The sequence below is a fragment of the Sylvia atricapilla genome, chromosome 10 (assembly GCF_009819655.1).
Source record: "Sylvia atricapilla isolate bSylAtr1 chromosome 10, bSylAtr1.pri, whole genome shotgun sequence".
Lineage (NCBI taxonomy): Eukaryota > Metazoa > Chordata > Aves > Passeriformes > Sylviidae > Sylvia > Sylvia atricapilla.
Window position 1 is genome coordinate 4,317,272 of NC_089149.1, and position 15,894 is coordinate 4,333,165.

Below are 15,894 nucleotides of genomic sequence, written 5' to 3' on the forward strand. Positions count from 1 at the left end.
ATGTCAGCACAGATTAACCACTCCTGATTAAACTCCTCTTCCATGAGCAGCTTGAGGCCCCTTCTGGCACGCCTGACTGCCCCTCCGACTGCTGCACATCCAGAGCCATCCCTCTGCCTCCTCACTTGCTCCAACCAACCCAAGAGCTCTAATTTTAATTCTTCTGCTGGAAGGAAGCACCATCCCAAGAGCTTGGCACTCTGAGTAACATGGAGCCAAGGAGACATGTCACTTAAGAGGGCTTCTGTGCTGCTCCATGCTCCACGACCATGAATCAGAGAATCAAAGAATTGTTTAGGTTAGAAAAGACCTCTGAATTCCTTCAGTCCAACCATTCACCCAGCACCATCATGTTCTCTGCTAAACCATGTTCCTGAAGCCAAGTGTGCTTGTATCAATTATAACTCATTTAGCAGGAAAACTGGAAATGAACAGATTAAAATGCAAATAATCCCTGAAACCTTCCTACAGCTTCTCTGTGAATTCAAAGGGGCAGGATTCAGATCCTGATGCCAGTCAGAGACCTCAAACATGCCCCTGCAAAGCACTGAGTGGGAAGTCTGAGCAGAGGTGCTCCAGGAGCTCTCTCTGAATGGCAACAGTTCCCTGTGAGTGTTGAAGCTGGGTTGCCCTGATCTGGAGAGACTCAAAAGCACAAGTGTCCCATGGGACATAACAGTCTGCTATCTCTTCATTCCACCATTTTAACCCACCAAAACTGACTGAGCCAAGGGCAGAAATCCAAGACAAAGATTCAGGATTATTATAATCCTGGCTCTACCAGTTGGCACTGGGCAGGCCACCAAGTACTGACACTTTGGCATGGCTTAATTTGGGGCAAGACCAGGCTCAAGAGAAGGCAGAGTTTTAACACATCCATCCCATGGGCAGCACTTGTGGTGGGGATGAGGTCAGCTGTGCCCACTCTGGCCAAAAACCTGCCTGGCTCATCAGCAGGAAGAGCTCCATCAGCTTTGAGCCAACATTCACTGAATTCGAAGTGGAAACAGCTCAGTTTTTGCCATTAATTATCGCTAGTTTGGAACAGGAAAAACACTCATGTGAGTACATCATCCCTCGCAACCATGATGCTGTTCCCAGTGCCAGCCACCAAACATGGACACTCTTTGGAAATGTCCTGTATCACAGCTGCTGCTCCTCTAGACCAGGACACGCTAAGGTTTCTCCTCAAGGCCAAGATACGTTAGGGTTTCACCTCCAGAAAAACACACACACCCCGGGATTTCAAGGTTTGCCCCCCCAGATGAAAGCGTTCCTCACATGAGCCGTGGGATGTCACTGACAGGCACGGTCCCGTCGTGTGTCTCGTTCTCCCCATCCTCCTCCTCCTCCTCGCTGCTCTCCGACTCCTCGCTGGAGGAGGAATAGTCTGTCACCTTCTTCAGGGGCCGATTGGTCTCCTCGATGCGCAGCTCCCTCAACTCTTTGGCTAAAGCCGTCAGGTCCTGCAGGGGATGGGGGCAAGGAAAGAAGGAAGTGATGGCTGTTACATTCAGAGCGAGGAGAACGTCACCAACATCTCTCCAAAAGCCAATGCTAACAGCACGAGCAACAAGAAATAGCTTTACAGAGTCGTTACAAACATGAGACAAACGTAAGACAATGTTTGTAGCATGTAGCATTTATTAAACAAAACAAAACTGATTTTACGCTCACTGAAAAGTCAATAGCCAACCTCTTCTTTTTCTCTTTGGAACGTGTATGTGCATATATATACACACACTTATATGTATATACACGACAAAATTATATTTGTTGGAAAAGGTGAAGTTCAGTCACCATCATAGTAAACTGGAAAACAACGTCACTTCAAAGATTGGCTCGGAGAATTTCTCCTGCAGGGTTTTTCTCTTCTTTCAAACTTCTCAAAGAGACCCCGTAATGGTATTTATTCTGTAATAAATGCATTTGGGAAGGAAGCAATGACAGCATCTCCCATGGAGTGGTGCAATCCCCACGTCAAGAGCTGCTTCCATGGTGAGTCTCCGCTGTCGGGCGGCTGCCGAGAGGCGGTGAGGAGCACGAGGAGAAGCGCCCAGCTCAGCCAGACTTGGGAGTCACAGCTCTGAGTCAGCCACACGGTCAAAAAATAATAATAATAATAATAAAAAAAAAATACATCCCTCAGCGGGACCCATTAAGCACTTTATGTGAAATGTGGCAGCCTACAAGCTAAGGGATAAAAATAAAATAATAATAATAATAATAAAAAAAAAGCCTTGAAACAAGAAAAAAGATAGGAGCAGTCCCAAAGCCTAGTCATAATTTTTCAGTTTACCATGACTTTGATGAGGTCTCAGACCCGACAGTCATATAAAATAGACACTGCTATTTCAAAACAAGGAACATGGCAGGCACCGTGTAGAAAAGAGACTTTTTGTTATCTTACATGCTTTTATAGCAATGCAGGGGGAAGCAGTAGGGCAGAAAAGCATGAGAGCTCAAATTAGAATGGGTTAGAGAACTCTGTTGCACAAGACATGCACATGACGAACAAAGCATCGCAATTGTCAGTCTTACCATTTCTCCCTATATTAGTGACCGAGGTAGGCATCAGTGCATTCGGTCAGAGATAAAGGATTAGGGAGAAAGAAACTCATTGAAAAAGACTAAATTCCACAACTGTCTTACGGCCATACTCTCATTTACTGCATTTCCAGTTTACCGTTCCAGCAGGGCGACTACGGCAATATTAATTACTGGTTGCAAAAAAGGAGCTCTTAAAATCTATCCTGTTGACATGTGAAGAAAAGGATGGAAAAGCTCTATGGCTGAGATGCACACCCAGTTTGTTTTATAATGGTGAGGTAGGAATGTTTGGTAAGCAATCTGTGCTTTGGTTGCTGATGACCCACACCTCCCGGCGGGCTCCCACCGGTGACAGCCACACATTCTGCTCCCAGGTCTGCCCTGCCTGGGCTCTGACATAGAGACTCCCCTGGATATTGGAGAGCTTTTTATCAGACACCCAGAAGTATAAGCATACCAAAAAAGACCTAGTATTTTTTTTTTTTTAATTGGTCAATCCCTGTTTCATAGCAGGTACCTGTGATGGGTTTATATGGGTTGTTCAGCCTGGAGAAATGAAGGCTCCACAGGGAGACCTCAGAGCATCTTCCAGTACCTGAAGAGGCTCCAGTAGAGTTGGAGACGGACTTTGGACAAGGGTATGGAGCGACAGGACAAGGGACAATGGCTTCAAACTAACAGAGAGTAGGTTTAGATTAGATATTTGGAAGAAATTCTTTATTCAGACTATGGTGAGGCCCTGGCACAGGGAAGCTGTGGTTGCCCTATCCTTGGAAATGTTCAAGGCCAGGATGGATGGGACTTGGAGCAACCTGGGACAGTGGAAGCTGTCCCTGCTTATGGACAGGGTGGGATGGGAACAAGATGAACTTTAAGGTTCCTTCAAACCCAAACCATTCTCTGATTCTGTAGTTCTGTATCCCTCCAAATGGTCTCTGTACCTTTAAAGGCAGGCTCTTTATCATGATTAAAGAAAGACTGTGGTATTTCAAGAGTTTCTTTTCAATGCCAACATGCTTGGGATTGAAATAGAGTCAAATCTGCAGTCACGACAACTAATTATTTTAATTAGTGCTGTAGCTGCTTCTATGATACGACTGCTTCTTTTCCTAAATAAGAATCAGTGACAATTTCAGCAACTTAACAATGCTTTCCATTTAGAGTATCAAACATGCTCTTTATTGAGCACTTGCCTTTGAATTGAATTAGAGCCTCTCACTTTAAAAGGGATTTTAGGACTGTGTAAGAGCCTCTTAAAACTGCAGCTGGACTTGTGCAGTGCAGGATTAGCACTGAGCTCCTCCCTGTCACAGCACTGGACTGTGAAAATGACTTCTTTTTTGCACCTTCCACTTCTAATGTGCTTCAAGGCACCCTATCAGCCTTTTTTCGGCCATCACTAGAGGATAGTAAAGTATTTTAAAAATCAGCTTAATTACTTTTTAATAACTAATTTGCAAGTTATAAGAGCAATAATACTCTCAGACAATATTATCAGATATCTCATATTTCCTAGTTAAAGCTTTGCCTCGGGATGGTTGATTCTTTGATGCTATCATTTTCTGTAAGTAATGAGCACTTTGTAGGATTAAATGCCTTCACTGAGTTGCTCCTGGTCCAAAAACAATCTGACAACTAAAGAGAAAGTGCTCTGTAGTTCCACACATGTTCCAAGTGTTATTACTGAGGGTGACATAATACATAAGTTAGTGGTGCCAGTGCTCTTTAATTACTTTTAATTACGAAGCCTTCTTTAGATTTAATATTTGCTGGAATCAAGTCAGATTGGTTTCTGAAATCACATCGCTCCTTGAGCTTGAATTTAGCACACACGCTGCCTCTATTTAGACACTGATTTATGTGCTTTTTCCTTAACAAAGCACCTCATTAAACAAAATGTATTGCTCATATTTTATCCAAGAGAACAAGTTAACTAACCAGCACATCTTCCTTCTTTCACATCTTCTATTTTTATAGGAAAGAGGCTGCTGAAACCAGTGCTTTCCACTACAGCCCTGCAGTTACCAGTACCAGCAGTGTGCTTGGCAATGCATGTGTGAGACAAGTTAAATGTTAAATCAGGAATGCTCAGTCTTTTCCCATGAATGTTTAAACATTCACCACTGCCAGCGGCACATTTAAAATACTTTAATAAGTGAAAAAAGGTGTACTTCAGAACTCTCTTTTTTTAAGAGGATGAATGAGCACCAACATCCAAGATGGCTCTGCTGACTCTGGCTTTGCAGGGGATGCTGGTCCATGAGAATGAACAACCCACTGTGTTTTCACTGTTCTGTTTTTCAAGTGCCTTCTTTCAAATTAGGCTTCGAACACATTTCAAACAGCACTTGATGGCCCCACTGAAATCAGCAGGTGGCCTGGGGCTGTGGCTGAGAGCAGAATGTGGTGAGGGGTTCAGGCTGCCCGACCTCCTCCACCGGCATGAGAAACCTCCACTCTCGCTCCTTCTCCTTCCAACACGCCGAACCACGGCAGCACCACCTGCTCCCCTACGTGAACTCTGGGATGCCTCTGCCCTGGCCTCCATGCAAGTGATGTGGCCAGCAGGTTTTGGGCAGCCCAGGGCTGAGCAGAGCACACCAGCAGTGCTGTCCCCTCCCCGTCCGACCCGAGATCGCATCGCCACCTTTATCAACGCCAGCGCCAAGAACACCCAGCTCGGAATTAAGCGCTAACTAGTCAACCTTGCATAGGCATGACCCACTGAGAAAAGATATCACTAACCTCATCTATAGCTTTCTTATAGCTCTGTGGGTAAAGGAAGAATAATCAGCATCAGAGGAAACAGATCGGGACAGGAAAAAGCCAGAGGAAGGGCAAGCAGGTTAGAAATAAAATTAGAATTGTTAGCTCAACGCTGTGGAGTGTAGAGAAAAAAAAAAACACATCATCAACAAAACATTAATACACATTAAAATAGAGAAACAGTGGAAATTCATATCGTTTTTAGGCCGACTCTGCAGTTTTAAGATACAAATGTCAACAGCATTAAACAAGGAGGAAACACTTCGGATGAGATTTTGCTCAGAATAATAGGTGGGGAGTGTAGAGAGACCACTACCAGGTGGGGTTTTAAGCTGGGAAGGCTGTCGGGGGCTGGTTGGCTCCCCAGCCTTCATGAGCAGAGCATCCCTCGGCGGGTGCTGCGGGGGACATGCAGCACGGAACACAACAATGTGCCACGGGCCACCGCCGCGCCCAAGCTAGCAAAGCCCTTAAGCCTCTGCTCCACCTGGAAACACAGGCTTGAGTGCTTTCCCCTAGGCTTGGGCTCCTGGTAAAAACTCATGCACTCTCTTAAGCATTCGGATCTCCCAGGGGCTCTCGCTGTAGTGCTGCTTTCCAGCCTCTCTGCTGGAGCAGCAGCAGTACTAGCCTCGTTTTTGGGGTCCCCGCGGTTGTGCCACCGCACCGAAGGGAAACGTGGCCAAGGCAGCTGGCAGCATTCCCATGGGAAGGAATTGGGGACTCACAGCGGGTCGGCTCGGTCGTGTCACGTCCCTGTTGTCCTCCTGCTTGACCTTGGCAGGCTCATGGGAGAGCACAGGGGACCCTTCAGGCTTGGCATTCCCTGGGTGAAAGGCAGGTGGAGAGAGTGGGAATTAAAATGCTGCCAAAAGCCACCACTGCATCCTGTCACCTGGGACAGGTGGGAACAGCGGCTTCATCATCACGTTGCTGTCCTGAAAAACCCTCCTGGCTCCTTTCTGCTTCGCCACCAACAGAGCCAGAGAAGCCATAATCCTGCCCAGCCTCCACCAACAGCCCTCTCGCAGAGTTACTGCTCCTTTTCTACTAAAGAAACAAATTTACTTTGCAGAAGAGCAGGGCATGTGATAAATGAAAAGCTCTGCAGCATCTGACATTGCTAGGACAGTATTTGTCACAGGATTCCTCATTAGTAAAAACAAAAGCAAACCCAAAATGACAATGGGTTAACAAACTCCTTTTATTGACTACCTAGAGGACTGATGGTTTCAACAACAGACACCATCATCTTATGGCCAAGTCATAAAATATTCAACACATGGAGGCAGCATTTGTCTTAATGCTCTTCAGCCCTGGGGTAGTGTGGGGCTGTGCCAGAATGCAGATGTGGGGGTGTGTGGGCCGTGGCAACTCCACCACTCCACTGCCATTAAACAGGGGAATGGAATATCTTTAGGAGGGGCTCTAGGGTGAGAGGGAACAATTTGGCTACAAACACAAATTTGGCTACAATAACCCCTGTGTCAGCACAGCTGCCTGGTGGAAGCATTGGAGAGAAAGCTTCTTACACATTACATCACTCCTCTCATCCCATCTCAGGCACAAACATGAAGCCCCCCCAAAATTATCTATCAATTAAAAGGGAAACACACTCCCACATCAGAAGATGTGCACCTAGGTGGATGAAGACAGGAAGCACACTGGTTGGTTTTTTTTTTTGTTCACCCTAAAGCATAAGCCCCATCTCCTTTTGTACAGGCTACTTGGCAGTGATGCTGTGGCCACCTTACATCAGCCTCCAGGGAAACGGGGCTGTTGGCAACTCTGCTTGCAAAGAGGCCAGCAGGTCACAAAAGCACATCAGAAATGATGGATCCTTTGATTTTTATTTTTTTAAAAAAACAAGCATGAGATCACAGGCCCCTTGCCCTTCCTGCTTGTCAAGGAGCCTCACAAAGTGTGCCTGGTGCTGAGGGATGTTCCCAAGCTCACCTCGGACTCTGTTGCGCTCGCTGGAGCCAGCCTGGGAGCCAGGCTGGGATCCACCCTGGGAGCTGGGCTGGGAGCTGGGAGTGCTGGAGCTGGAGGAGCTGCCACTGCTGGTCCTCTGCAAGGGGCTCTCCACGATGGTCTCTGTCCTCCTCAGGTCTGGGTTGCTGCAGGAGGATAAAACAGAGGGGCACCATGTGCCAGGGTCACATCCACCCTCAGGGCTCCAGACCCTTCCCACACTGGCATGCCAAAGGCCACGAGAATCCTCCTCAGCTGGAGGAGACAGGGATGAGGTCCCCAATTTTGGGTGCACTATGACCACGACAAAAGAAAACCGCCCAGAGCAGGTTTCTCCTCTTATTTCGTAAAATTTGGCAACTGCTTAAAAGATTCTTTGCTCTCGATCCCCTGTTTGTGGATTTGCAAAGCTGGAGTTACCTAAATAGCCACCAAAACTCTTCATAAAAGCAGGAATTTGTGATGTGTTGCTGGACAAAGACTTCAGCAAAGCAAGGATCTCAAGTTTGCAACATGGCTGCAGATCACTTGTACCACTTAATTCACAGTCCCCAGTTTTCATGGCTTCACTTCAAACTTGCATCAGATATCCACTTTTCCTCCTTGATTTCTCTCACCCTTGTGAATACAGATAAATCTAGAATAAAAAGTCTCCTTGATACACAAGGAGTGACTAATATCTCTCTGGGTATCAGATGCCTTTAGGAAATTAATTCTTACTTGGCATTGAAATGACATCAGAAGAGATGTTCATGCAGAGTTAGGCAATTTGGTTTTATACAGTGTTTCTGAAAGTGATCTTATTCAAAGGCCTCTTTAAAATGTATAGTAAATATTCCCTCATTTGTCACAACAGGGTGACAAATAAAAGAAGGGATATTCCTGTAATATTTACATTTATGCATGGGGAAAAAGGAAAAAATTACATTACTGTGAGAGAAATGAAGTATGAAATAATTTCAATGAATACTTAAGTTTAATGGACATGTGGTAGCATCAAAATAATTTCCAATTTTCATCAAACTGAAGGCCTCCAGCTCATGCTGTATGGCTTACATCCTTAGCTAAATTAACTAATGAAGTATAGTTGAAAACTTTGGCAACTGATGTATTTACCTACACTGACCAGGACAAGGACAGTGAGGGTGCAGGAAACACTGGCCAACCTTGAACTTGAATCCCAGATTCCCATTATTCTTTTTATTTTCAATACCACCACTTATAAAGACTTCACAGTCCAATACCCCTCTGCATTTTAAACTGTCCTTCAACCAACAGCTAATTAAAATAACAACATTTTCAAGAATTCAAAATGTTCCAGCCTTTGGCAAAGAAGAGCAACAAACCATGATATGCTTTTTCTCTAATTAAAATCTTAAAAAAATAAAAAAGAATAACAATAAATATTCTTCTTCCTACTGCTGCTGCCCCTGCCAGCGACTCGGGGCTGCTGCCTGTGAGTTTGCTGAAGCACAGAGGGGGCACTGAGCTGGAAAGGGTGGTGTGTGCTCAAACTAGTGACAGCACACACAGTGAACATCCCCACGTTCACTTTTTGACCTCACCCTCTGAGGACAAGGCAGGAAGAAGCAGCCAAGGAGCTCCCTCACGCAAGGCTAATTGGAACTCGCATTTCTCCCGGGATGTGCCCGTCTGAGGTCTCGTTCTGCGAGGCACAGACAAGCTCTCGCATGACTAAGCTGTGTTTTTTCCATCCAGCTCTGAGCAGAGCTTGTCAGCTTCCCTGCTCGTTTTAAACATGCCCAGGGAGAGCTGTGACACGGCAGGGATGGGAGCACAGCGGTGGCACAGCACCTTCCTCAAGGCTCATTGCTGTGCCAGAGCTGGATCTGGCTGAGCTAAGGGCCCAGTCCTGGGAACTGAAAGGAATTTAATCCTTGATCTACATCTAGAGAAGACCTCAGCAAGCTGTCTGAGTGTCAGTCCTGCAGCACACTCCTCAGTCATGATATGTGAAAGGCTGCTCTGATGTGTAAGGAATGTATGGAATGTACCACTGAGACCTCCCCGCTGGCTTATAGGGATCCACCGATTTGCAAGAGGCGAGAAGCAGGACCTGATTCCACTAAGGGGAGCACCCAAACTCCTGTTTGATTCCACAGCAGCAGATGCAGCATCCACATCCAAACCCTGCAATGCCCAGGAATGCATTCAGCCAAGGGAGCAAAGCCTCCAGGGATTCCAGCGCTCACAGCCTTGTCAGTACAAATCACTAATGGATGCAAAACTTCATCCCAGAGACAGGAGAAGCCTGCAAATGTCGTGGTGTTCAGTCAGCTAAAGCAGGTCTGGAGCCCAGCCCCTGTGTGGGGAGCGAGGCTGGGGCAGTGCACAGAACCACAGCAGGGTCACCCCTGCCCATGCCCTGCGTGTCCTTACCTGGCCCGAATGGGCTGGGAGCCCAGCCGGGGCCCCAGGGCACTGCCATTGCCTGGGGAGTTCTTCCTCGCCAGGGCAGGGGATATGGAAGTGGTTCGTTGAGGCACCTGGAAAAGAGGGGAGACATCTGCAGTCACCCAGGCCGAGCTGCTCACTCACCTGAGCCATCACCACATCACCTTCCAGCACTGCCCTAAGGCTGATTTACAGCTGATTTCCCACTGAGAGAAAGGCAGTATTTAGGGCAATTATAAAATACAAGGCTCTCAGCTTTTAGAAGGAATCACAGGAGCGTGAGGCAGCAGCAAGATGCAAAGGTGTCCTCAGGGATGCTCCTGGCACAGGAACCCCCAGAGCAGCCTGGCTAACACCAAACAGGGCACTTACTTGTAGAAGAAATGTATGCACATACAGAAACACAAATATATATAATTTATATCTAACAAAAGCCATAAACCCAATTTTTAAGGTAAAATTCAGACTCAAGTGCATTTTAACAGCCACAACAGGGGTTTTCTATCTAGCTCAGATATGACACATGCCAGCAGACAGAAGGTGTTGACTGGTGGACAAACAAGAGGGCTGACAGAGGGAAGATCCAGACTGACCCACCCAACACTGGGATTAAACACTGTGACCTTCAAGGAGCTTCAGATGCTGCTGCCAAAATCTTGCTGCTGGCAGAGGGGCTCAGCATGAACACCCAAAGCCAAGCAGAGCCCACAGGGGCAGTGACAGGTAACCCTGGAACTCTGCCCCATCCCGTGGGAGCTCGGGCATCACTGCATGGCCACAGGTGCAGTGGCCTCATCCCCCAGCACCTCAGGTGATGTGGAGAGCCAAAACAATACTCACCATTCAATACCTTGCACCAGGTAACAGAGAGGCCAAGGGCTTGTCAGGATTAGCAAGAAAAAGGATTAGGTTTGGCTTTTTTTAAGGATAAACACAGGGTTGCATTAGGCAAGATAAGAGAAGATTTAGAGAGCTGGCAATGCTTTAGACTGGAGCATCACCAGCTGCAGCTTGTCTCAGTACAAAGCAGTCTCCCCTGCCAGGTAAGGTACTCTCCAGTCAGGACTTGGGGAGTTTTCCACCTTCCTCTGAAGCATCCAGCCATAAGCACTGGCAGAAACAAGACCCCAGACCACAGAGACAGCTGGTCCTGCCTCTCAGGGCAGTGCTTTTGTTCCTGCCTGCAAACACATCAAACCCACCTTGGGCAGTGCGGTGTGAACTCAGGCTCCTCATGGGTGGTTCTGCCCACGCAACACCCTAAATGTGATCTGGTGGGGATCCTTTCCAGAGTCCATGTTCCCTCAGCCAAGGGTGGAAATACTGCACAGTGCTGGAGAACAGCTTTTCTCCCAGCAGCCACGGCCTCACCATGCAGCAGAATGTCCTTCTCAAAGGACTCATGGCAAAAGCCAACACTAAATTGCAGGGGCTTTTTCTTAATTATGTTAAAACCAGGCAGCCACCCTCCTGCACCATGGAGGAGCCAAGCACACAGACAGTTCCAGGAGCTGTTGGCTTGCTGCTCCCTTCAGCAGAGCACTGCTGTCTCCTCTTGCATGGTGACAGCAGAAACAGGAGCATTATCAACACCCATGACACCACCACAGATCCCTTGCACAGGGAGGCTTACCTGGCGACTGCGACTTTGCTCTGAAAAAGGCAAGTCACTCACTTTGCAAACACACAGAAAAATTGCCTCTCAATCAGGGACAAATACTGCCTTCCCTGTCACTAATCAATTTATAATCATTTCACCTCTGTAAAAATCCTCCTGGCTGAGCACTGATTCACTGTAAGGGGAACTTTAATGGCCAAGTTATAATTCTTCCAAAGTGAAGGTGTATAAACAACACAATCGAAATACTGGTCCAGAAGAATCTTAATTAAAGAGGTACTGCCAGGCACTGCCAAAAGGTCAATGAATGTATAAAGCTGCTGGAGCCCTTACAAGTCTTCCATCAAATATTGATTGCAACTGGAGGCATGGTACTGGACTAAAAAGGACCCGTCTTATTGAGTATGACAAATTTTATGTTCCTATAATTCCATTTAAGCAGAAGGTTGTTTTTTATCCAAGGGAAAGAAGAGATTAATTTGTTTTGGCCTCTGTCCGAGCTCGAGAACTTTCTTTGCTGGAGGGCAGTGTTGTTTTGCAGCCAAGAGCAGCTCCCAGCAAACCCTGCCTGAGGAAATGCAGCCCCTGGGCAGATCAGCACCCACTGCAGAGCCTTGGGGTGGGCTCAGTCTTGCCCACTCTGCTTTGCCAGAGGGACTCAGCTCTGGGATCGCCTCTGACGTGCTGAAAGTGAGGAGCAATTGTGTTACCTTTGGTGGAATGTCTTCCTCCTGCCGTAACCAAGAACTTCGGTCAAACTTTTCAATGCGAGGGGGCAGAGGAGGGTTTTCTGAGGTGGGGTCCGAGTTCTGCCTTGGCATCTCAGTGCGGTGAGAGGTCACCGTCAGAGCCTCCTGAAACCCAGCCAGTCCCTTTGCAGGCTGTTCATGCAGTGACTGAGACCCAGACAAGGAGCTTCCTTGGGATTTCACAGTGACCAGATGTGGAATCTAAGCACCAAGTCAAAACAGAACTATCAGTCAAAATGGAGGGATTAAAAAAAAAAAAAAAAAAAAAAGGAATTAAAAAAAAATCTTAAATTTTGATTTAAAAAAATTTTTTTTTTGATTAGCACTTTGGATGCACTGAAAAGCCCCCTTGGTCTGAGATCAGCACTGCCTTGGTTTCAGGAACTTCTGACTTACATCACTTCAACGCAAGATCTGTTAAAAATCACACTCCCGCACACACCGTGCCCGCCCCAGGCTCTGCTGCTGCTGGCCCAAAGTCCAGCTCCTACTCCTGCACCTCTGTGGTTGTGCTAATGAGGTTTGGCATGGATTTTCCATGTTAAAAATGAAAAAAAAAAAAACCAACCAAAAATAAGGAAGCGATAATAAATAATAACTGATTTTAAAAAATCATCAGGAATTCTGAGGCATAGATGGCTTAAAAAATATCTTGAGGCATGAGCTCCTATAGGTCTCGGTGGCTCCCATGGATTATCCCTACAGGTTGCAAGTTTAAGGAATAGTGACATCTGTTCTGGGAAATCTGAGAAAATCACAAGGTTACAGTTTGTGACATCAGAGCTTCTTCCCAGGACTCTGTGAAGCTGCACTCCTTTGATACAACTGGGTGGTTGGTGACTTTTATTTGAAATTTCTACATACGTGTCTCTGTATGTGTCCATCTCTCATGGGTACACGTGTATGCACACACACACACAAGGCTCTGGCCTTCAAACAACTCTTTCATGAGTATTTTATTGCCAAACGAAACTCTTTGTAGCTACTGATGGTATAGGATGCCAAGAAGGTCACTGAAAATTATTTGGTCAGTCAGAGGGATGACAGTGAAGTGGGGCTTTGCCCACTTTCCCAATGCATACAGACAAAGTATGTTTCAGGGCTTTCCTGCACGTTTTTGTGTAAAGCTGGCTTTGTATTGGAGGTGCCACATGTGGCTGGCACTTAGTTTGCACATATTCCATAGAAAGCCCAGCTCAACTTGGAGCAAAGGCTTTATACTTCTCTCTGAAATCTCTGCTGGAGTCTCTGGATCTGTGGGAGCAATTCCAGGGGCTGGACCAGAGCCAGCACTGACACTCCTACAGCTTTTGGTGGCAGAGTACTTGCAGACCTCATGGCTGGGAGAAACTTCTAAAATAACAATGCTCCTCCTCTGTGACAGTCATGGTGATCTATGCCCTCTCCAGATGTGTTTGTGACTGATGTCAACTCAATGGAAAACCAAACAAAACCTTGAATCAAAGCGGCAAAGAAAGCAAAACCTCTTTCTGATGATCCTCAGCATCAAAGCATCCCGGGTCTTTTGTACCAGACACTGTGGTTTTAGTCCTTTACACAAACCAGATCCAAAGAGGATCAGAGCAACAGCTGCCCCGGACCAGAGCAGCAGCTCCTGCTGGTCCTCCAGCTTGTTTCTAGCAGTAACCAGTACGTGATGCTTCAAAGGAAGGTACAAACCAGCGTGATGTTGCTAACACATGGAGGTGACAAGAGGAATACACTCATGCATGTAGATGCTGCTCTTACTCATGAATATGCTCAAGGCTGAGAAACCAGGGAGCCAGAGGCTAATTTCCCTTCCATCCACTCCTCCTCGTTTCCTTACCAGCACCCATCCTGGCGAGGGGGGAGCAGCATTACCTGCGGGTCCACGGGCCGGAGCAGGGGCGGGGTCCTGGCTGGCTGCACGCCGCTGATGCTGAAGGACTCGGAGCGGGGAGGCAGGTTGGGGTCAGAAATCCTGTTGGCCACCTTGTGGGGCATGGCCGGGGAGCTCTGCCGGTTGAGCCGCGAGCGCTCCTCCACCTGGGGACACGGGGACAGGGGTCAACCCCCCAGAGAACCCATTTCCAAGGGAAACCCAGAAACATACAGAAATCTCTTTTCTCTTGAGGTGTGGGAAATGGATTTGTAGAGACTTCTCAAAGCCTGACAGAAGGCTCACGTGGTATGCATCTGTATGCAAACTTTGAGATGAGAAATGCTGATTTAGAAATGCCGTGGAATAGGATGGACCTTGTTGAGAGAGAAATGGAACTAGAAACAAGTTTCAAATGATGGCCTTGCAAATAAGACTAGATACTTTAAAGAAATAGAACTATGAAAGATGCATTGTAGTAAGACCCATGAGGGGTAATTTTAGATGACTGGCTTTAAGGCATTAGCAGCATTGTGTGGCAAAAGTTGATTGGCCAAGAAACACTTAAAATGTTTTGTAATCAGGAAATAGTTTGGCTCTTGATTGTGATGGCATGAATTGTAACATCTATATTGTCTCACCCTTCACATAAGACTGGAAATAGAATAAAAGTTTTTAAAACTTCTCTCAGTTGCCCCATCTCTGGGTCAGAAAAAGGTATAATCCAGCACTTAGGTAATCCTATCTACTGTTTGATCAAGGTGGTGATCAGTCACAGGTTAAACTTGACAATCCTGACTTTCCTAATCTAAGTGACTCTATGATCATGGAATCCACTTATCCATCAAACTATGCAATAAATGCATTTTAAAGGCATGAAAAGGATTGCTTGAATTTATACACAAAATTAATTTCTGAATATGAAATGGAAAAATAAAGAAACTAACAAGAAAAAATTAAGAAAAGGCAGCACGCCTCAGAGAGATGTTCCTAGAAGATGACTCCTGAGAAGCTCTTGCTTCTCAAATGGATCTTTAAGCAAGGAGACCATTTTCCTTCCCTGTTATAAACAACACAATGAGTAGTTTTCTTTGATCTGAATAAAAGAATAAACATGGCATCCAGAAAACTGTTGGCTTTGATCTGAATTTACTGAGTCTGGCACCTTGTCATGTATGGGAGGGGAAAACCTCTTTTACTGAGAGAGAACATCAACCCAAAGCCCACTGCTTTCAGCCACCCTTGATGGGAACACAGTGGTTTCAGCTCACCCAGCCGTGCCATCCTGCAGTTAGGCTGTACATTGATATTCAGGCAGCATATGCTATGCAGAATTTTTGATACCTTGAGATCTGATGTGTATTTTATTTATGTGTCAATTAAGTGTTAAATACCCCTAGCATGTCTCGATTCCACCGTGGATGATGCCACATTAAAAGGCAATATTTATAACAGGTTTGTTTGGAAAGAACCAAAGCTCTTCTTCAAGTAAATAGTCATGAAACAAAAGAATCATTATATGAATAGAAATGGATCCTTTTCAAAGACCGAGCATGAGACAGTGTAAAATCTAGGTAAGAAATTTGTGTTATGGACTGATTCCTTTCTAAGTTTATGCGGGGCCACCTGGGCCACTGCTGTGTCCTAAAAGGTCACCACAACTTCCCCAGGCACTGCCCAACAGCAAGCAGCGGCCGTGCAGAGCTCTGCTCAGCAGTGCCCAACAAAGGGCACGCAGGGATGAGAAGGGGAGCAGGGTGAGAAGGAGAACTCCCTCTGAAAAGGGAGCAGCAGCACGAGTGCTGGGTCACAGGCTGCTCCAGTGCCTCTCCTCATCAGCCAAGCCTTGGCAGCAACAGCGACAGGCGGAGACGGAGCTCCAGCTGCTCCCCGGCACCATGCCAGCCCCTAATGTGCAGCTGATTGTGGAGAATGTCCAAGCTGGTGTGCAGGAGAGGGAT

At 46.5% G+C, this 15,894-nt stretch overlaps 1 protein-coding gene across 7 annotated transcripts in view; it reads right to left on the bottom strand.

Annotated features, from left to right (window-relative positions):
* Positions 1-15,894, bottom strand: part of TNIK (TRAF2 and NCK interacting kinase) — a 152,446-nt gene that overhangs the window by 17,025 nt on the left and 119,527 nt on the right. For 4 of the 7 annotated variants that reach the window (XM_066325729.1, XM_066325724.1, XM_066325726.1 and 1 more), the window contains 7 exons: positions 13,936-14,100; positions 12,034-12,273; positions 9,691-9,797; positions 7,273-7,436; positions 6,045-6,142; positions 5,296-5,319; positions 1,282-1,466 (listed from right to left, as the gene is read on the bottom strand). In XM_066325729.1, coding sequence (XP_066181826.1) covers positions 1,282-1,466; positions 5,296-5,319; positions 6,045-6,142; positions 7,273-7,436; positions 9,691-9,797; positions 12,034-12,273; positions 13,936-14,100 — 983 coding nt within the window. The remainder of the gene's footprint in view (positions 1-1,281; positions 1,467-5,295; positions 5,320-6,044; positions 6,143-7,272; positions 7,437-9,690; positions 9,798-12,033; positions 12,274-13,935; positions 14,101-15,894) is intronic. The other 3 variants (XM_066325727.1, XM_066325725.1, XM_066325730.1) reach the window with 2 other exon arrangements.